Source organism: Gouania willdenowi, unplaced genomic scaffold (assembly GCF_900634775.1).
Source record: "Gouania willdenowi unplaced genomic scaffold, fGouWil2.1 scaffold_312_arrow_ctg1, whole genome shotgun sequence".
NCBI lineage: Eukaryota > Metazoa > Chordata > Actinopteri > Blenniiformes > Gobiesocidae > Gouania > Gouania willdenowi.
In genome coordinates this window covers 153171-176285 of record NW_021145073.1, presented here as the reverse complement: position 1 = coordinate 176285, position 23115 = coordinate 153171, and the positions used below count along the sequence as shown (strand labels likewise).

Sequence of the window (23115 nt, the reverse complement as noted above, 5' to 3'; positions counted from 1 at the left end):
AGGCTCAGATGTTCACGCTAAAGATAATACAACCTATAAATTAGATATTAGTTTTTAGTGTATTTTACAGGTGATTTAGGACCCGTTATCATTAGAGATGCTAACAGAAAGCTAACACAAGAGGAAGATTAACTTTTATTAGGTTGTTTATTTCAGGATCAGTATTTGTGATTAATTGTAATTAAAATGTAGTAATTGAGAATGTAATTGTAATCAACTTTCTGATGATGCAATTTAATTGTAATTGGAACAAAGCTGGTAAATGTAATTGACCCCACCCCTGCCCAGGAGTTTCCAACTCATTTTATTTCAGGGGCCAAATTTTGATGCGTTGATCTAAAGTGGGCCACAGAGGTTGAGAATCAAACAATTTCAACATCAGTGCTACTTTGCATTTCCATGTTTAACATTATGGAGTATACGGAAGGGATTAAGGCTCATTTTGATGGAAAAATATTTTTACGGTAAGTAAGTCGAAATTTTTGAGAATAATGTCGTAACTACAGTACATAAGTACATAATGCTCAGACAATATCCACATTTAATGTGGGGAATTTAGTCAAATAATTTGGGAATTGAGTAGTATTTGGAAAAATTTGGTTTCTTTCAACAATTTGAGAGTAAAAATGATTTCCATCGTGTTTTACAAGCATTGAAAAGTAACGTAAAGTTTTATTGAATTTTTATCAAATTGAATGAAACGCCAGTTGAATAATTGTAATGTTCTATTTCCAAATAAAACTAGTTTTTTTTTAGTGTATTATGCTGCATGAATGCCAATATTTATGTGTGGATATGATACAAGAAGTGATTAAAATTGCTCCCATATTCTGCTTAATTTCAATAAATAATTCACATTAAAAGTTTCTATTTTTTTAATCATATATATTATAAGGGTTACCCCAACCCTACTGAGATAACCACAACTGAATTATTTGGTTATTTACACAATGGATCATGTTTTCTCAGTCATCTTTACTTATTATTTAAAAATATACTCAAAAAAGTACAAGTACTAATAAAGCAATTCATTTACAGTAACGTGAGTACTTGTAATCCATTACTTTCACCTCTGACAGGGACACACTGAGACTTACAGAATAACCAATAGATATTAAATCAATAATTACAGTAACTTTCCTTTTTTCTATAAACTGTTATTTTATGTATATTTACAGGTGAAGGAAAAGTGCTCAACGTGATTTCTGCGCGTTCTCGTGAAAGACGGTCTCCATGTGGCTGATGATCACATTTTACCACAACACCTATTGAGGAAGGAAATCACTTCCGATCTAAAGTATGTCAGACTATTTATCTTAACTCGTTAAAAGTGTATTCATGCATTTTAATCCAACTGTAATGGCGAGCATTACTTTAAACAAGCTTTATAAACATTTTATATATTCCAGAGTGGTTTGCGCCACTTCACGACAGTTGTCTCTGCTTTACGGCAGTGTTTCTCTCCAGCATGGACTTGTTTACTTCCGGTCTATGATGCTAACGGTTTAAATACAGACGTGTATGGGCTAACAAATACATCCTTATCTTAATAAACTGATCTACGTGTTAAAGAAGACATGGGCAAACCAAAGAAAAAGAGTAAGTGTGTGTCAGTGCGTCTTTTTTACTTTAATAATCACTTATAGTGCGTGTGTGCTAGGGCTAATGCTAACTGTAGTTTAGCCTTGTACAGACACTTCATGTGGTTCTTTTTAAGCCGCTGCGATATAAACATCGTCATAAGTTTTGTAGAATGTTCTCCTCTAAGTGTGAAGCTAATATATAGATAGATACAAGGTTGTGATTTAGTATTAACTGTGTTTTACTGTTTTTTAGGTGACGTAAGCAAAGCAGAGCTCATGATGATGACCATCGCTGACGTCATTCAGCAGCTTGTTGAAGCTCACGAGGAAGGAAAAGACATCAACCTCAACAAGTAAGAGCATCAAACAGATGTTCGTCATCAATATTAGGAGATATCGATATATCATTATTTCATCTTATTTTTAATAAATTACTGGTTTTGAGAGTCGCTGCTTTTTCTATTTCTCAGAACATCTAAAGTTTAGATGAGTGCGTTCTAACACAGACCATCTAAACGAGATACACTACTCAACTCACTCACACGTGCTGTCCCTCAGAGGAGAGAATACTCAAATGGTTTGATAATAAATATCTGTGACATTTTGTATCAGCAAATTTACCCCTTTATTATCTTTCTGGTCAGACTTTGAGTTAAAATGATTGAGATTTATATCGTATATCACCATTTGGAAAAAAATACGAGATGTGAATTATGATCAATATTGCCCAGCCCTAATAGGAGGTAATAATTAGCACTTTAGCAGAGCAGCAACACACACACCTGTACTTCGACGCTGGTTAACTTATTACAGAGGTAAATCACCATGGTAACTTATGCTAAGTCACAGGTTATGATCTGGATGAGAGATCAGTGAGTGTAAAAGCTCCGCCTCCTGACCAATCAGACTTCATGCCCACTCATGAATATGCATGAAGGCCCCAAAACAGCCTTTTTATAGAACTGCTCAGAAAGTGACTTTTCAGAGGCTAAAACTTTGGAAAACAGGTGTTTGGCAAAATAAACCTCAAATACTATGTTTTTGGGTTCTTAGAACAAATAGAGATGAATGTAAAATAGCAAAATACAAAAGTACTTCATCTCATTATAGGAAGCACTGTACCGTTGATCATTGATACATTTATCTGTATTCCAGAGTGAAGACCAAAACATCTGCTAAGTATGGACTTGAAGCTCAGCCTCGGCTTGTGGACATCATCGCTGCTGTCCCTCCCCAGTACCGTAGGGCTCTGGTACCCAAACTGAAAGCTAAACCTATCCGCACTGCCAGTGGGGTGAGAACCATCACACAACAGCACATTCTCCTCATGATCTACTCTGTGAAGTATTTATTTAACCACTGGATTAAACACATAAGAACCCTCCATTAATATTAAACCAGAACGGTTTGAATGCTGATTCATGTTTCTACAGTTTTTAATAAAAACACGTTTTAAGATGAAAATTATTTGAAAAATGACTAATGTTTCACTAGGTGGTCATGTTTGGTTTAAAATCTGAAAGAGGAGCCATGTCACGAGCAGAAGGACAGTGTTTACGTGAACTAGTATTAATGACACATAAAAAATAGTGACGGGCCAAAAATTCAGCCACTGAAAATTTGTAGCCAGAAATGGTCCAAAAGTGTGTTTTTGGTTCTGTGGAAATTTTGCTTTTATTTTCTACTCATTATATTTACTCATTCTGTGTAACCTAAACCTTTTTTATTCATTTAATCTAATGAAAGTTTTTACTATCATTAGATAGATACTATTAATGATATCACTAATATTACTTGTTTATTTTTGTATAAAATATTTACTGTTTTGATCAACTGTTAAATGTATACTGTGTGTGTGTGTGTGTGTGTGTGTGTCTATCTATATTTTGTTGTATTTATTATTTTTGAAATATTGTATTTATTGTATTGTCTGCTCTGCGGTATCTGTCATTTTATGTAAGTTGAGGACCCCCTCGAAAACGAGATGTTCCATCTCAAGGGGCTTATCCTCCAATGAGTAAATAAACAAATAAATAAAGTACAAATGTTAAATGTGAAACAATTTGTTTTGTGTTTCTCTGTCACAGATCGCCGTAGTAGCTGTGATGTGTAAACCACACAGATGTCCTCACATCAGCTTCACAGGAAACATCTGTGTGTGAGTACGGACTTTAATTTATAACACACAGGGATTTGGTTTTCATCTACTTACATTATTTTTAATGCTGTCCCACCACTGAAAACATTACCGTGGCTAATGTTGCTCATGTATAAAAGTATCTACAGTTCCTGTGTTCTGGCTCTAGAGGGCAGTAGTTATCTGTCAGTGCCTTCATTAGTAGCAAATATAGAATAGAAAACATCTTTATTGATCCCAGAGGGAACTTCACATTTTCAGCAACACACTATAAGACCAGAACGTAAGAACAAAAATAAAAACATAGGATAATACTGCAGATGTTGGTTTAAATATGTTTTTTTTCATGTCACTCACAGCTACTGTCCTGGAGGACCAGACTCTGACTTTGAGTATTCTACTCAGTCTTACACAGGCTATGAGGTGAGGAACAGGATGTTCTCATAGGTTATGAGTTCTAATGCTGGTTATTCTTTGTTGAATTTTTGTGAAAAGGCTTTTTAAGTGTTTTTGAATAATTATTTGATTTGTTTGTCTGATAGCCAACCTCAATGAGAGCCATCAGAGCACGTTACGACCCGTACCTTCAGACCCGACACAGAGTGGAGCAGGTCTGGATCTGTTTTATTTCCTGACTCAAACACCTCCATGTAGTGCTGTTTAATGAACTAACAGGTTTCAGAATGCATCAAAAAATTAATTACACTAATTATCACCTGCATAAAAAAACAAATGTTTAAATGCAGAAGTCTGAAAGATTAAGAAAAGAAAAAGGAAATACATTTATATTGTGCATCAAAATATATATACTTCATTATAATAGTTAACACAATTAATTGTATATTGAGGATTTTTTGCACAATTTCAGGGAGTTAATAATTCATATTTTTTTCTTTTTGTTTTACTAAGAAAAATACTCAAATAATGATTTAAACAGTCAATTAATTAATTATTGTTTTAAAAAGAAAACTCAAAATATAAAGAACAAATAGTGCATTAGTGAAAAATACAGAAAATGAAATACATTTTAGCAAACTGCAACAAAAAGATTTAAAAAATCTGAAAGGAAATTAATTTAAGTCAAAGTTGGTTTATTGTTCCGCTGACGTAAATCATTGTTTTTACATTTAGTTCCTGCTCTAATCATTTAATGCTCTTTTAAACTCTGTTACAGTTTTAGGTTTTCATTATTACTCTCATTGTGTTTAATGTTAATTATCTTTATTGATCAATGAAGAAAATGTTTTTTAGAAGATTTAAAATCTCCCGTTTGTTGCGCCACCAGGGGGCGCATCCCACACTTTGAGAACCACTGCAGTGGTCTTAGAACCATTTTCACAAATCAGCGTGTGCTGCCAGGGCTTTGATGACGTTTCTAATGAGTGTCATGGGTTCCTGACCCTTTTTATGGCTTCATTCATCATCTGTTCTCTTTGTTTCTGATTCACACGTTGGATTTATGGACCTGAGCAGCTTTAAATGTCACAAAGCTCTATGATCAGTAGTTACTCTACTACTCGTATATCTAAGTTCTGACCTCATTCAAACTAAAACACATTATTATTTAATAATATTTATACAGAAGATTATTTTAACTGGCCAACCCAGAAAAGATCAATCAGTCCCATCATATCCACTCATACAAAACTCAAACTATTTACAAATGTCTGTCTTTTTTAAATAGTTTCACTTATGGAACAAATTGCCAAAGGCAGGTCAACTTTATGCATCTTTAAAAAAATATTTAAAATCATATTTTTTACCACTCTTAATGTATAAATCATGTATTATTTAATGTCATTGTTGGTATAATTTTTCTGTTCTTATATGTACTAGAATCTTTTTTATGGAGATCAGCACCCACCACGGTGGAAGCTAATGGGGGTTTAATGAAGACATAAATGTGCTCTACAGCTGAAGCAGCTGGGTCACACTGTGGATAAAGTGGAGTTCATAGTGATGGGTGGAACCTTCATGGCTCTACCTGAGGACTACAGAGACTACTTTATCAGGAACCTGCACGACGCCCTGTCAGGACACACGTCCAACAACGTGGTCGAGGCCGTCAGGTAATAATATTAATAGTGAGTTATGACACCGTTCTTGGAAGCGATGGGTTCGCGTCCCGCTTCAGTCTTTTTTTATGACATATTTTTTGGACGTTGAGATGACTCTGGCGACAATATTACATTAAAAATCAACAAAAATGATTGAATATGAAGCAGCATTCACTGTGTTTATATCCAGTGTAAAATAACACGTTTTGTATTATTCACAGGTATTGTTGAAGGTTTTATAATAAAATATGATTGGAACATTTAAGGTGTTTGATAAATCGGGATCGGCCAGAAAATTGCAATCGGTGCACCCCTAGCAAAAAGCTGTAAATGGACTGATATGCAGACATGGAGCAGTCAGGAGGAGACTTCATGTGGAGATGGAAACTCATCAGAAAGTCCAGCGGCTCTGCTACCAGTCTGTTCTGATTGGCTGACTCATCTGAAGGTCAATAGGTGATAACACAGCCTTTGTAGGAATTTTTCTTGGAAAATTGCTAAATCATTGGAATGCGGCCAATACAGCGGTGCGTTCAATAGCCCGGAAATGACGGCGCTTGAGCCAAAAATGTTTGAGAACCACGGGTGTAAAGTGGTTTCATTTCTATTAATGTCTGTCCACTGTTGATATTATGTTTTGTTGTATTTGAAATTGTGCCAAATTAATAGAAGATAATTAAAGTTGAGGACTTTTGTACAGCCCTATAATCTGTTTTTCTTCCCCAAAATTTTGTGTTTTATACCTTTCATTAATTTTTTTAGAAATATTTATACATTTTTTCTCAGAAAATAGTTTTTAACTCCTGTGAGGAAACAAAATAAATACTAATAAATTATAATTAAACAGTAATGTATGTCAAAAATAAATACAATTAAAAAGTAGATATAAGTTGTTGTGACAGATTATTCTGTCTGCTCCTTTTTTATTATTTATGTCATAAAGATTAATGTCACCATAGTTCCTCTCAGGGATCAATGGTTTACTGAATCTGATCAGGGTTATTGATTAAGTTTTGATCAACTTAATTTAAATGATCCTAATGACATCATTCCAGACCGTAATAATAACACAAAAATAAATGGACACATTACGCATCAGGTCAGAATATTGTACAGTATCAGAAGTTATCAATAATCTACGATGTTTCAGACTCTACAATTCCTGGTATTGATGATCTCGTCCACAACAACTTTATCCACAGATCTTCTGTAGCTCTGATGAGATGTTTAATAATTATTAATGCTGAGTCATGTTTTCACGGAGCGACGCTGCGCTACACGGGAAATGGGCGGAGCTTCAAAGACAGCAAAGTTAAACGGGCACTGGTGGCTCTGTATTTAGGAGTCAGGGATCATTTGCGTAGTTTGACAGTTTAGACAGTGTTTGTGGCGGTTTAGGAGGTGTTTAATGCGGACGGGACGGGGGAGGGCGGTGCACCTAATGAGCGCTCCCTGGAACATTCTCCTATAATAAAAAAAAACGTTCCTTCCTTGACTCACGATGATAGCGTTTCATGTTGATTCTGTCCATTTCCGCGTTTAACCGTTTTCATTGGTCGATTCCGTGATTGACTTGATTTGGACTTGAGTGACATGACTTGAGAAGCAGCGACTTGTTCCACCTTTGGTTTCCAGTTTCCTCGGTTAACTCCTCCCCCACCCATTGACTCCTCCCTCTCCCAGTGAGGCTGTGAATGAAGGTCAACCTGAAGTTGTTTTCAAAGTCACAGCATGAATGTGTTTGGTTTCTTTCATTATCTCCTTTGCTACAGATTAAATAGTAGCGTTTGCCCCGCCCCTCCTTCTCGCTCCACTACAGCAGATATTAACTTTCCTAAACCTGTTCAGACCTAAGAATGAACTTGGTGTGAATGTGTTCCTCCAGTGCTACGTGCTGTGTGTGATAGTGTTGTGCTATCAGCTGCTATGATTACAGTGATTACACGTCCTACCAGGACGCTCTCCGTCTGCTGAGGGACCAACCTTATCTGTGACCCACTGCTATCGCCCATGTTCACCTCCATGTTTCCCACCACGTGCACCCTCGCTCCTCATCCCATCACAGCAGCAGATAATAGAGTTTTTATTGATTCATCTCAGACAATCTGATCATGGTCTGTGGAGCATAAAGTCAGTGATTGGTGTAAATCAGGCAGCAGATACAGTATCAGCTTCTTCTGATCATGATCAATGACTGAAATACATCTAAAGTTTGATCATCTATTAAGACCAAGAATGAAGCAAACTTACCGACTAATAGACTTTGAAAAAGAAAGTTGGTTTGTTTTGATTGCTTCATTAGTTGGAACTAGTTTTAATAGTCACAGTAAAGAGAAGCTAAATGAAACACTTAGTCACATTAATGGTTTTATATCTCAGAGCTGCTACAATGTTACACCTTTAATAGAACCTTTTCCATTTGTTTCCCATTGTGCTTGAAATCTTTTAGCTTGTTATTTCTGCTTAAGACATTTAACCCGACAGAAAAATGAAAAAGATGTTTCACTTCTGGAAGAAAACATGAACATTTGTACATGGAGGTTTTTGAGTAAATTAATCTATTTTTAATGGAATCCACACTGGTAAACCAATGGTTCCACTCAAAATCAAGGAATCCAAGATGGCCGTCAGATGGCAAAATAATTTAATCACTTGTTTCATTTATTTAAATACTATGGATATAATCTTCCTGAGAAATAAATGAAAATAGATTTATTAATTCATGTTTTAATGGGTATTTAAATCAAATTATTCACCTTATAAAAGTCATTGTTGTCATACAGTTGTGGCTGCAAATAAAGCACAATTTCACTCTTTCCATGTGTAAAGTGTTGTGTTGCTCATCTTGTATCTTGCTCTGGATGAAATTTACAGTATTTTAAAGTATTTCATGACAATCTTTGTCCCCATAAACCTACATTTTGCCACAAAGATGTTTCTACGTCTAACAGAACCAAAGTTATGGTAAGATAGAAATTCCTAATACGGATGGCGGCCATCTTGGATCTTGCTCTGAGCACAATTTATGAAATTCCTTGACCCTGAAAACCTATAATTCACCACTGAGATCATGTTTTATTTGTTTAATAGAACCAAAGTTATGACAAAATATCCAAATACTGATAGCGGCCATCTTGGATTTCTTGATGAGCGTGTATCCATTAAAAATAGATTCAGTAAACTCAACCTCCCATGTACGTATTTTCAAGCTTTCTTCTAGAAGTGAAACATATTAGCCTAATATTGCTACATATCTGCTAGGCTAATCAGCTTTAATCATGTGAATTTCCTTCAAATATTTTGCTCTAATTTTCTCCAACTTTATTTAGAACATGAACATTACCTACCTTGCCTTTAAAAAAGATTAAATAATACAAGTGCACACAAAATAATATTAATACAAATATGATAGATATATACAAGAATCATGTCACAGTCACAGATTTGTTTAAATTACAATTATGATTATAATTACATCATAAAAAATAACACACTACTAATTGTTATGGATCATTTTCATTCTTGGATATAAACATTTGTTAGAGTTGCACTTTTAATGTTCTCTAAAACACTCACGCACTGTTTTCTACGTGACGTTTTTTGCTTTAGGACGTTTGGAGTGAGAAACGTGGGAAGCTCATTAGAAGTTATTAATGTTTTTGATGTAGAACAAAACTCATTAATGTGTCATTTCAGATTTTTTTGCGTTCCAAGCACTTTTTTCTCCGTTATTGTTTTTTTTTTATAGCTCGTCCTTAATGTGAGGTAAGCCTTAGAGCTGTGTACGTAATGAGCCGCGCCTTCTCACAGCATGGAAATTGATGTTGCCTAATGATCCCAGTAATATGTTTCACTCACTGAGAAGCCTTCAAATATTGGACTGTTTGGAATTAAAAAGACATTATTTTAACAAAGTAGAAACAATGTGTCCTTAAAATGGATCTGAGCTGACAAAAAGCATCTAAAATGAGTGTTTTTGTGTGTTTCTGCAGGTACTCTGAGCGCAGTAACACCAAGTGCGTGGGCATCACCATCGAGACGCGACCCGACTACTGCCTGAAGCGACACCTCAGCGACATGCTGGGCTATGGCTGCACTCGGCTGGAGATAGGGGTGCAGAGTGTGTACGAGGACGTGGCTCGAGACACCAACAGGTGTGTGTGAGATAAGAAATAAGACGTGATAAGGTTCAGGCTGTGGCTGAATAGTCCCTCCTATCTCCTTTCCTATCCTCTCTTTTTTATTATTAATATTTTATTTTATTCATGTCCACTTTATCTTAACCCTGTGGATGACGTTACGGAAAGGTGTTCGATGACTTCCTGTTCTCAAACACTTTTGGCTTATTAAACTATTGAAAAACATCAATCGATCATAATAATGGAATGAATCAGTGATAACACACATTTTAAAATAAACAGTATTTATCAAGAATTTCTGGTGACGTCAGATATTTTTTTGATCTCAAATTTTTTACTGCATTTTAGTTGAACTAGATTTATATTTCACAAAGTGAAAGTATAGAAAAACAGGTGCGTGTTTTAATAAAAAATATTGAATAATGATAATTTAAAAAATCTGTTAATTTTTCAGAAATTTCAGCCGACCTCAAGGTGGAAAAACACTGATTTAGTGGCTTCTGAATAGATATATTTCTTTAGTTTTTATCATTTCCAGTTATCTCACACTTGGGGCGGAACCAACACTGACACTTTATTTATTCATTTCACACTTTCTCGTTTAAATACCCCCTGTAGTGCCATCATGTGCCCGTATTCGAGAAACCCTGGTTTAGAAAATCAGACGCACTTCCACTAGGTGACGTAATAATAATAATAATAATAATAAGGTTAGTGACTACACATTTCCTAAAATGGACTAAAAGCACATTTCTAACTCCTCCCCCTGTGCCTCTAACCACTGATATAATAATAAATATGTCATAAATCAAAGGAAGAGGTTACCAGGCTACCAGGAACTAAAGGTAAACTAAAAGAGTGTCACATTGAGAATGGTTGATCACACTCACCTTCCACTCACTAATTAACATTAATCCAGAATAAATAAAATGTTATGAAATAGCTTCATTTATACTACATAATGTTGTAGAAATACACATGTTCAACCACACAAAGCATTCCTAGGTAAATTAAATACATTGAATAAAACAAAGTGGATTAAAAAAGCCTCTGATCTATTTTTCTAGAACCACCGAGTGTCTGTTTAATGTCATGGTGAGTTTCCCTTAAAATGTTGTCGCTGCAATGAATTGTGGGTCATCATTATGTGGTCTAGATTGGTAAAGGATGTGTCAGTGCTTCCTAGGCTAAAGGAGGTTATAAAGGAAGCATTGAGCCTCCTTTCCTTAGCTCAAAGAGAATTGGAACGCTTCTTATGGCCACTACTTAAACACTTCCTAGGTTAAAGGAAAAGTGGATAGGAAAGGAGATAGGAAGAATATTAGGACACAGCCTTATGGTCCCTGAAATGCTGAAATCAAAATGTTTTCCTAACGTGTTTTTCCTGCAGAGGCCACACAGTGCGAGCTGTGTGTGAGTCGTTCCACCTGGCGAAGGACGCTGGTTTTAAAGTGGTGGCGCACATGATGCCAGACCTGCCCAACGTTGGCATGGAGAGGGACGTGGAGCAGTTCATTGTAAGCACTTTACCTTTATTCTAATGTTTTTCTTTTTTATTATCTATTTTGTTTCCTTACAGGAGTTAAAAACCATATTTTTCTGGGAAAAAAAGATAGATTTTTCTTAAAAAAGCGGAATTTTAAAAAATTAATGTGGAAGTCACAGAATTTGGACAAAAATAGAATGATTTTATACTGTAAGGCCCTAAATATAACTGTTTGAAGTGAGTCGGCCTCAGTTTTACGTTGGATGTGAAATTGGTTGATGCAGGATGGAAATGAAGTTTAAAGCTGAATACATTTAAATTTATTTTTTGCAATTTCCATTTTATTTTTTCCAAATTTTGTGTTTTATTTAAAAATATTTGATCATTTTATAGAATATCTTTGTCATGTCTGTCTAAATTTTGTGCTGTTCCTGACGTGACGTTTGTTTTTACTGGATGTTTTTTCCTGGACTTCACTCAAAGAACCAGGATTGGGTTCTGTTATAATTGTAATTGATCTTTAATTACAATTATGGCGTAATTATAATTGAAATCTCTAATGTATTTGTAATTGCCAGTCTATAAAAGTGGTCTATTATGATTTTACGCAAAACTGTGGAACCATGTTACAGTTCTACACAGATGTAGTTAATAATTATTAAAATCTGTTTCATAAAGCTTTCCCAAATTTTACCTTTTTAAAATAATATAATTTTAGGGGTACAGTGACACAAAAAAGGCTCAGACGCCCACACCATAACTATTAAAACCTATATTTTCATTAATTATGAAGTCTAACAATGTAATCAATAGATAGGAAATAAATTAATGATAGATATTAGTTTTTAGTGTATTTTACAGCTGATTTAGGACCCGTTACCATTAGAGATGCTAACAGGAAGCTAACACAAGAGGAAGGTTAACTTTTATTAGGTTATTTATTTCAGGCTCAGGAATTGTGATTAATTGTTGTAGATTTTTTGTAATTGAGAACGTAATTGTCTTTCTGAGGATAAAAAAAATAATTGTAATTGGAAAAATGCTGGTCACTGTAATTGTAATTGAACGCAGGTAATTGAAAATGTAATTGTAATTGAAAAATGTAATTGAGTACAACCCTGAAACAGACCTTCAATTACTTCTCTTTTTATTGAAAGTATTATTTGTAGGTACATCAGCTTAGATGAAAATACACAGAACAACAACAACTATTAGACAATCATTCAATCCTTAAAACCACATTTAGCTTTTTAACTTTTTCATTTTAGTTTTTACCGTTTTAAATCAGTACCATTTTTTCTAAACATAATTTTCCACTTTTAATCTTAATTATATTAAATCACTAGCATTTTAACAACCACATTTTCACAGTATTTAACATGTGTGCTTAGTATTTATTCTTAACAAATCCTATATTATAGTTGTTCTTTTTAACCACACATTTTTAATAAAATCAAATTGATAAAAGTAAGTTAACTTAATACTTTACCAGTTATAAACCACAGCATTTTAATGGCATTAAACTACTTTTAACCATTTGATCTGAACTTATTAGTATTTCACATAAACCCAGTGTAGTTTTAATACACAGTTCACATGGCACCTGAAACAAGCTTCATTCATCTTTAAATTAAACAAGTATTAAACTCAAACATTTCTTGAATTGTCTTTTAAACAAACAGGTAATAAATAAATGAACAACAGATTAATTTAACTTACGTTTCCAAGCTAAACAATGTTTAAGTCCAAGTTTGTCCAGTTTTACTTTTGAATGAATTGTCCAAGCAACAGAAGTCGATAATAAACCCGTGGTTCTATGTGGGGGTTCTTACCAGCGGTCCATCCAAACATCAACGTTCAGTCAGAATTAAGGGTAGAGAACCATTTCCTCTGTAGCTGCTAAGCTAACATTCACCACAGTGACTGATTAGTGTCATTACATGTAGAGAATCAGGTGTTCCCACTCACAAGTGGGTGGGGCTTCCACCTGGCCCCTCCCCCTGCTCATCAGGAGGGGGGAGGAGCTCAGAGGCAGTTTGGCAGAACATTATTGGTTTTTAACTCCTGTGAGGAAACAAAACAAATACTAATAAAAAATAAAAGCATAATTCAACCAAAATGTGTGTGAAAATCCTGGTATAATTTACAAAGTTATTCCTAATATGTCATATAAAGATGTACGAGAGCAGCATTAGTGTCACCCCTCAGGGATCAATGGTTTACTGAATCTGATCAGGTTCATTGATTACGTTTTGATCAACTTCATTTAAATGATCCTGATGGCAGTTAAAAATCGATTCATAGGTGTCACGCTTCATATCGATACTCTGAAAATTGAATTGCAGTACTTTTTAAAACAGCAGAGGGCGCTATTAATTTATCCTTTTTTTGGTTGAACTACTCGTCACACACACGTGGGCGTCGGCGCCGATCATAGCCGGCCCAGCCTATACGCAGACTAAGCTGCTGCTTAGGGCCCCCTGGCCACTAGAGGGCTCCCAACCTGGCAACCCCACTTGCATGTTACTGGTACTGCTGTGCATTGCGTGCATAAAAACTGCAGTAATCTATCCAACCATGTATTTGTTTGTAATTACAAACTGGTAACCTAGAGAGTGATGTTGAACCTGACCTTGCCACGATTGGTCAGCTCATTGTAAACAAGTAGCGTGGAAGAAAATGCCTGATACAAACAATAGCACGCGTCATGTCGAAGATAATTTATTCATCTATAAGCGTAGGCGGAGGGCGGAATCGCCTTCTACATGTTCACAAATGATTCCTTACCCCTTTAGCACTGGAAGAATATCTGTAATATTACATGAATATCTGTAAAAGTCACGTTTTTCTATTAGCTCTGGCTGCTAGCATAGCATCTCTTCTTCACTGCTGGAATATCTGCATGCCAACCGACCACTGGGTTACCAGTGCCCTCTGCTGGTCCAAACTAATATCTGATATAAATACAGTAAACTGACTGTTTTTTTTAAGTCCAATTGTTAAGGCACAAATACATTTTCAGTTGCACTTTTAAAAAGAAAATAAACTATTATGTAGTTTTGCATTGTTTACTATAGAACCAGAATTTAAATTAATAGGCTTCTTCTTCATTTGTATTATTCCTTTATTTATTTCATTCAGGATTTATTTTTAGTTAAATTGCATTGTTTTTAATAGTTTATCAAGAGATTCTTTTGACAATGAAAGATAAAGAAAAATAGTACAGTATTTTCTATTTTTTTTTCCAATAAAAATAAAGGAATATTTTTCAGTCATCATTTGTCTACAGTCCCATTTTGTAAAATAACTTGTGAGAGAATCGTATCGTTAGTTGAGTGAATTGTTACATCCCTAGTGTTCATGGTTAGAAAAAAAAAGTATTACCAAATTTCAAAGGAGAATCTTTTTTTCCTCCTTTTGTTCTGAATCAAAGTGCGTCATCACTACTTTTCTCAACACTGCGTGATAACAGAACGTTCCACATGTAGCATCTTAAAGTGTCTTAAAATAGCTGGCAGACGTAGTGACAGTCACTCAGGCTGTAGGCTGTGATGTTATTCAACAACAAAAACAATCCTGTGATGTGGTTCAACAGCAGGTTCTCCTCCAGCTCTGATTGGACGCCCAGCCACGATGTGAAGCTGCAGGAAGTAGACGAGCTCAGTGTGTGAGTCACTGTCATGGAGCTCATTCACACAATGTAAATGACTATTAGAATAAACTAGGACTCACACATACACACACTAACTGTAGGTCTGATTACAGGATTCCTCATGTCTCATTAGGTTTGTAAACAAGGAGATTTACATTTAATAAAGGAAAGATTTAAAACACCTGAACAAGAAATATTAGTCATGAAATAAAACTTTTCTTATTTTCTGTTATTTTTCAGGATGTTTAGTAAACTTTCTAAAACAAATGTGTTTTTGTATTAAAAAAATAAAAACATCACTTAGTCCAGAACATTCCAGAGAAATATAAACTGAACAGTGTAAAATATTTATAATATCTGTGGATATCATGAAATAAACAGAACAACTGATGAAGATGATGAATTTAGTTTAAAATAGTTTTTCTACATAACAGTTGATAAGTTGGGTCAGACGATGCTATCTGTAGCAGCGCTACTAGCTCCGCCCACATCCTCTCCCACAGAGTGGTCGACTGTCACTACAATCATTTATCACTGACTTTGTTCATTTGTCACTCATGGATTTATTATTGGTTCTGAACCCTGTCTGAGTGTCAGTGTGGATTGGAGACACTGTCTGCTCCACTAGGACCATTGTCCCTGATAGCTGCTACATGTTAGCATTGATGTGTTAGCTGCTACATGTTAGCATTGAGCTGTTAGCTGCTACATGTTAGCATTGAGATGTTAGCAGTTACATGTTAGCATTGAGGTGCTAGCTGCTACATGTTAGCATTGAGGTGCTAGCAGAGCTCCAATGAGCCACAAACTTTTCTCTAAGAATTTACAAACCACAGGGCTGTAGTTTTCTATGGAGTGTTTTTATTTAACTAAATTAACGCTCCTGAAGCACAGCAACAAGTTTCTCCTCTGGTTCTCCTGTTTCTTGTGTTGTGGGCTGTGCATTACATATGAGCATACTGAGGAACTCGTGCAATGAGAACGGATCCGTGCTGTTTGGAGTGCGTTAGTTTTCTGTAAGTAATTATTCGCAATTAACGCAATAAAGTCCCACCCTAGCAGAAACCCATTGAAAGGACTTAACGTGATGACGTTACAGCGTATAATCTATGTTTATTGGTTTTAAAGCCTTTAACACTTGTTTTGTGAGTTTCGCTCGTGTCTACGTTAGTCCACAGTATTTATGTGTGAGTCCACGTTTATGAAGCTCTTGTAAATCTGAGTGTTTTTAATGTGGACACTGAGGTATAGTCTTTGTTTTACTTCTGTTTCCTGTCCTCTCACCACTTTTGTCTCCAGATAGATGTTCTTTCTTTGTCTCTTCTTTTTTCTTCTGAAACAGTCCTAGTATTTTCACTCAGCGCTGCTTCTTTTCCATTATCTCTCACTTGGTCCTTCTCCCTGCTGTCATTGGTCTCCACACTCTTTCAGTCTCTCTCCAGTTTGCTCCTCTTCTCTTTTATCTCACTGACACTTCGACTATACAACCAGGGCCAGACCTCCCTTTGCGTCTCCTCATCATATCTAATCTTCCATGACACACTTCCTGTGAGTTAGGTTAGGAGGGTGGCGAGCAAAGCTGCAGGTTCTTAAACATTTTCCCTCCAGAAGCCAAAACTAAGCGTCTCTTGATGTTTTATTTCCCTCTGAATCCATAAAGTTGTGTGCTTTATTTATTAACACAGCAGGGGTTCAGAAATGTTGTTTTAGGGAAGAAAATATCAAATAAAATGAGTTGAAGGATAATGATGATTAGTTTCAGTGTGAAATGGAAACCTACAGTTATCTAAAGGCTATAAAATGTGGCTCAGATCAAACATATTGATCTCAATCAGATCATCTTTAAACTCTCATACATTAGTGAGTTTATCTGTTTTTTACTTAGGACAGTGTCTGAACTAAGACTTTCATCTGTTAGACAATATTTTTAACTAGGGGTGTAACAAACGAGTCAACTCACAATGCAATATGAAATACATGCAATATGATATGGATTACGATATAGAGTTTACGATATAAAATGATCAGAATACGGTATAAATAATAACACTTCCCAATGAAGAGTAACAAATACAACACTTGTGACAAATGTAACACATTTTTGTTACACATTTTTACTGAACTTTAGTTGAACTAGACTTTACAAAGAGAAAGAAGAGAAATACAGTTGTGTGTTGTTTTAATTAAAATAATAATAATTAAAAAAAATTCAAAAATCTATTTTAATTTTTCAGAAATTTCAGGTGACCCCAAGGTTGAAAAACACTGATTTAGTGGCTCCTGAATAGATATATTTCTACAGTTTTTATAGTTTAGGGGCAGAACCAACACTGAAGCTTTATTTGTTAATGTTCTACTCTCTCTCTCTCTAATGTACCCCCTGCAGTGCCATTGCGTACCCCTAGGGTACATGTACCCACATTTGAGAAACCCTGCACTACAGTATGATTTTTTGGCAGACTGTCTGAGACGTGCGTGTCTCATCTCATCCATCCTTAAACGGATTAGCAGGGAAAGCTAATGAGTAGAAAATGGAAAGAAGACTTTTAATTGGATATAAATGAAGTCTATGCTCCTTGTATGATGTAAATGAAGGCTGCCACTGCGTTGCATGAATGTGAGGAAGCCTCCATCTGTTTGTTAGCTGGAGGGTGCAGCAATAGCATGGAATCATTCACTGGCTGTTGGTTTGTGCTGTACTCACGTCTCTTTGTGGGAGCCATGCTGGGCAGTGGCAGCAGAATGTGCAGCTCTACGCTTCCTGTCAGTCACGGTCGTCCTGATAAGAGAATTCCATCAGAACCAGAAACGGCTTTATTTTATCTCCTGTTTTCAACAAAGAGCTGTGATGCAGAATCTACAGAAGTCTTCTTATCCACCTTCTAATTCTGGATATTCTAACTTTAGTGACCGTTTCCGTTTATTACTAAAGGTCCAGTTTCTACTATTTATCTCCATGTGTTCTATGAACCCCAACGACAGTATTTGAGCTTTATTTTCCCAAACTCACCTGTTTTCTGTGGTTTTAACCTCTGAAAAGTCACTTTTAGAGCGCTCCTAAAAACAGACTGTTTTTAGGGTTTTGATGCATATGCATGAGTGGGCGTAAACATACACACACACACTGCAGCAGTAAATCAATAACAATCTTCCTTCACCTCCTCTAACCACAGTGATGTTCCATTTAAGACGATAGTCCATTATTTAGTCCGACTGCTGCATCACATTGAGTCACACACGTCAGATCATCCCATAAAGGACAAACAAGGCGATATAACGGCTACTAAAAGTGGAACCGATTGTGAGCGCTCTTCAGTTTATCTATATACTGGATTATCTATAAAGTGAACATAAAGATATTAACTAATATCAACCTGACGTAGCTATGTTTGCTTTAGCTGTGAGGTAGTCTGAGAGGGAGGAGCTCACATTATTATAGAGTAGGAGGAGCCAGGATTGTCAGGAGGAGGAGTTTAAACAACGCGATGTCATAACGCGAGAGAAATCCAATTGTCCCGTTTGGAGCTGATTTTTTACAACATGTGGAATAATAAAGGAGGAGGAAACAGAAGTGTTTAACCTTTGACCCTCTGAATGTTTATCACTGTAGCATTAGAAATATAATCTTTAATAAAACTGCTCCTATAAATAAGTTATTGGAACCTGTTATTGTTTGATTGTAATAACGTTGCTTATTTTTGGTCCGTATGACGTCGGAATTTTACACCCACAAGGTTTTTAAGCTGATTTCTAAAATCAGATACTGTTAATACAACACATTTACTTCCTCTTCAGAGATCAGTGATAAACAACAGATTACATTGATCTGATTTCTGGAGTTCCTTAGCTCAGTGTTTCTCAAATGGGGGTACGGGGGCCTCTAGGGGTACGCAATGGCACTACAGGGGGTACTCGAGAGAGAGAGAGGGAAATGAACAAATGTAGTGTCAATGTCTTACCCCAGGTAAGAGATGACCACAAATGATTTTTTTTGTGTCTTTCTATACTTTTACTTTGTGTAATTTATAAAAAAATAAAATAAAATCTGAGCTAAAAAATGATCAAAAACTAATTCTAGAAAAAATAATGTTTTTGGGGTCACCAGAAATTTTTGATATGAAAATGGGTTTATTTACAAAATGTTTAAAAAGTGTGTTTTCTCTCATTCATTCCATCTTTATGATCTATAGATGTTTTTAAATAGTTTTTAAAGAGGGGGAGAATCATGACTCAATCAGAGCCCCTAAACTCTGGAACCATCAGGTTTTCAGTCTGTTCCTCGTTTTATAAAGGAAGGCTTTTATGATGTAATGGAATATTTCAATTTCTGTGTATTTTCAATGTGTGCTGATATTTGTGCTGTAAAGCACTTTATTAATATTGAAAAGTACAAATAGTTATTATTATTATACTAGAGCCAATAACGTATGAGAACCTCTGATCTGCAGTGTTTACACTGAACAGGAAATAATGTTTTTCTTCTTTTCTCTGCCTTTGATGACTCATCGTGATGCTTGGGTTGAAACATCATTTTCTTCTTCCCGTTTCTGTCAGAAATCCAATTTGGTCGATGAATGTGAAACCAACTAATGCTGACTGTGACTTTGTGACGGGGTTCAGCATCTCTCACGCTGACGTTTAACGGGTGTCTCTGTGCGTTGGTCTCAGGAGTTCTTTGAGAATCCGGCGTTCCGTCCTGACGGTTTGAAGCTGTACCCGACGCTGGTGATCCGAGGCACGGGGCTGTACGAGCTGTGGAAGACGGGGCGCTATAAGAGCTACTCGCCCAGCGCGCTGGTGGACCTGGTGGCTCGCATCCTAGCCCTGGTACCGCCCTGGACCAGGGTGTACCGGGTGCAGAGGTCAGCGTTCACTACGTCAATTATGGGACTTTATTTTCTGTACGCCTGGAATGTGGTTTAGATTTTATATTTCATGGTGAAAAGTTCATACTCTTATTGCTAATAATGACTCAGCAGTTTTAGAGGCGGTAAACATAGTATAATATGCACTGGATCAAAAACCACCTGATGTTTTACATTTTAAATTACAGTTAAAGAAAGAACTTAAAATTGGACAGTTTTTAAAAGGATCCTATGTCTATCTAAACACATTATTACCATTTTCATTTTATTTCCTCTTAAAAACAGGACTATTTTACAGTTTTAGAGCCTGTGTTCCTCCATGTTTAAATCATGTGATTGATGATGTCATACGGCCCCAATTCCTGTAAACATCCATTGTTTTCTATTGGAGTGAAACATTCAGACTGATTTATAGATTATTTAATAGATTTTTCAGTCATAATAACAACTTGTGCTGCTTCTAGTTGCTCTAAAAAAGAGGAAAAGTTAAAGACGTGGATGTAAACCTCTTATGTTTATCGACTATATGCATTTTTATTTTGGACCCCAACTTTGGGGTTTTTTACCACTCGTGAATATTGTAAATTCTTTACATGAGGTCATTGTAGCTTGGCTCTGTGTCTAATAATCATTTATTATTTATTCGTTTTTCACTAATAACATAAAAAACATTCTATAAGAAAAACATTTTCTTTTTTCAGGCTGTTTTTCCCCCAAAATACATAAATATATATCATCATTATCATAACAGTAATAATTACACTGGTCATTATTCTCTAAATATGAGTATTTATTTACTGTTTCATTCAGAGACATCCCTATGCCTCTGGTGAGCTCTGGGGTTGAACATGGAAACCTGAGGGAGTTAGCTCTGGCTAGGATGAAGGACATGGGAACTGAGGTGAGAACCTTTATATATCAAACAATATTTGACAACGTTTTGTAGTTTAAATGTATTTTGGTATTTGACTGAATAAATGAAAACAATTCATTAGCTTAAGCAACTACATTCCATTGAGGTGCTAGCTGCTACATGTTTAGCATTGAGGTGTTAGCTGCTACATGTTTAGCATTGAGGTGCTAGCTGCTACATGTTTAGCATTGAGGTGCTAGCTGCTACATGTTTAGCATTGAGGTGCTAGCTGCTACATGTTTAGCATTGAGGTGCTAGCTGCTACATGTTTAGCATTGAGATGCTAGCTGCTACATGTTTAACTGACGTCTCTTCCTTTTTCTTGTCCAGTGTCGTGACGTGAGAACCAGAGAAGTTGGGATTCAGGAGATCCACCATAAAGTCAGACCGTACCAGGTAACCAGTTCCATACCTGAGTCCAGAATGATTAACTGTTCACAAGTTCCAGTTTGTTCTAAACCAGCGTTGGTAGCTCTGTGATGTATCTGTACTCTGAGCGTGAGATGCTTCCTTGTTCCACCAGGTGGAGCTAGTGAGGAGGGACTATGTGGCCAACGGCAGCTGGGAGACCTTCCTGTCCTACGAGGACCCGGACCAGGACATCCTGATCGGACTCCTGCGTCTGCGGCGCTGTTCTCCACAATCCTTCCGTCCTGAGCTGAAAGGGGGCGTGTCCATGGTCAGAGAGCTGCACGTGTACGGCAGCGTGGTCCCCGTGAGCAACAGAGACCCCAGCAAGTTCCAGCACCAGGTGACCCCCACTGTCCCATGAACAGAACTAGGCTTTCTCTGGTTAGTGTGACTGATACGTTCCTGTGGTTCCTATGGTTACTGGTTCCCATGGTTCTGTGGTTTCTATGGTTACTGGTTCCCACGGTTCTGTAATTCCTATGGTTACTGGTTCCCATGGTTCTGTAATTCCTATGGTTACTGGTTCCCATGGTTCTGTGGTTCCTATGGTTACTGGTTCCCATGGTTCTGTGGTTCCTATGGTTACTGGTTCCCATGGTTCTGTGGTTCCTATGGTTACTGGTTCCCATGGTTCTGTGGTTCCTATGGTTACTGGTTCCCATGGTTCTGTGGTTCCTATGGTTACTGGTTCCCATGGTTCTGTGAGCAGGGCTTTGGGATGATGCTGATGGAGGAGGCTGAGAGGATCGCTGCAGAGGAACACGGCTCTAATAAACTGGCTGTTATATCAGGTCAGACTTTTTATTTACCTTTAGAACGTCTTTGAAAACATTAGATCACACATTTCTGAACATGATTCCATTTTTATTATTTTAATTAATAATGATTAGGAAGGAATAAAATAAACATTTGGAGCTTTGAAACTAAATCACTGCTTTGTTTATGGCAGTGATTTTCAACCTTGGGGTCGTGACCCCATCTGGGGTCGCCTGAAATGTTAAGTAATTAATAATAAAAAAATGCTTGATGAAAATGTTTTATTATTTTTAAAATGAAAACATTCTTAAACACAATATTCTATACTTTCACTGTTTAAATACAAATACAATGCAGAACGTTTGATTATTAAAAAAGGGCTTCAAAACAAAAATGATATTTTTTAGGGACTCAAATTGATTGAATAATAAAGACACAAATCTACTAATGACAGAAAAACACACAAAATTATTCTAAAAACACTTTGTTTTGGTCATTATTCTGAATGCTGAGTCATGAATGTACATAATGTGGCCCCCGCTGTGATAAACATTGTCCACGTCTGTACCTGATGTTTCTGCTCCTCCTGCAGGTGTAGGAACCAGGAACTACTACAGGAAGATGGGTTATGAGCTAGAGGGGCCGTACATGGTGAAGAAGCTGAACCCACAATGACTCAGTTACTCACAGGACGATGATGGATTTATCAGACCCAGGAAGTGAAGCTGCTTGGACGTTTTTATTTTAAAGCTGTTGTTTTCTATTTTTTGTCCTCTTTATAAAATATACATTTAAATAAAGAATCTTTTACCAACTGCTGTCCTGGAGAGCCACAGTCATGCCTGTTATTTAACAGTTTTTATCCAAGTTTTAACTATTTTCTGTGTTTTTTAAAATAACATTTCACCACCTTTGAACCATTTTATTAGTGATTAAAACAAAGATTTCCATCTTTAAGATGACTATAATAATAATAATAATAAACTTCCTGGTTGCATACAGACAGAAAAAGGCTCAGACACCCACAGCAAAAATATTAATACCAATACTTGCATTGATTAGGACGACTGTGTATCTTGTGGGTTTTTTGCAACATTGTGAAAATATGGTTGATAT

The 23115-nt window shown here is 36.2% G+C and overlaps 1 protein-coding gene across 1 annotated transcript; it reads left to right on the top strand.

Annotated features, from left to right (window-relative positions):
• Window positions 1-1456: 1456 nt before the first annotated feature.
• Window positions 1457-22834, top strand: LOC114459432 (elongator complex protein 3). Its single transcript, XM_028441685.1, has 15 exons — window positions 1457-1599; window positions 1837-1936; window positions 2739-2877; window positions 3671-3741; window positions 4080-4143; window positions 4263-4331; window positions 5635-5789; window positions 9770-9931; window positions 11307-11433; window positions 19723-19916; window positions 20730-20820; window positions 21163-21228; window positions 21356-21583; window positions 21953-22034; window positions 22592-22834. The coding sequence occupies exons 1-15, from the start codon at window positions 1578-1580 to the stop codon at window positions 22672-22674; spliced, it is 1653 nt and encodes a 550-aa protein (XP_028297486.1). The 5' UTR covers window positions 1457-1577; the 3' UTR covers window positions 22675-22834.
• Window positions 22835-23115: the final 281 nt, after the last annotated feature.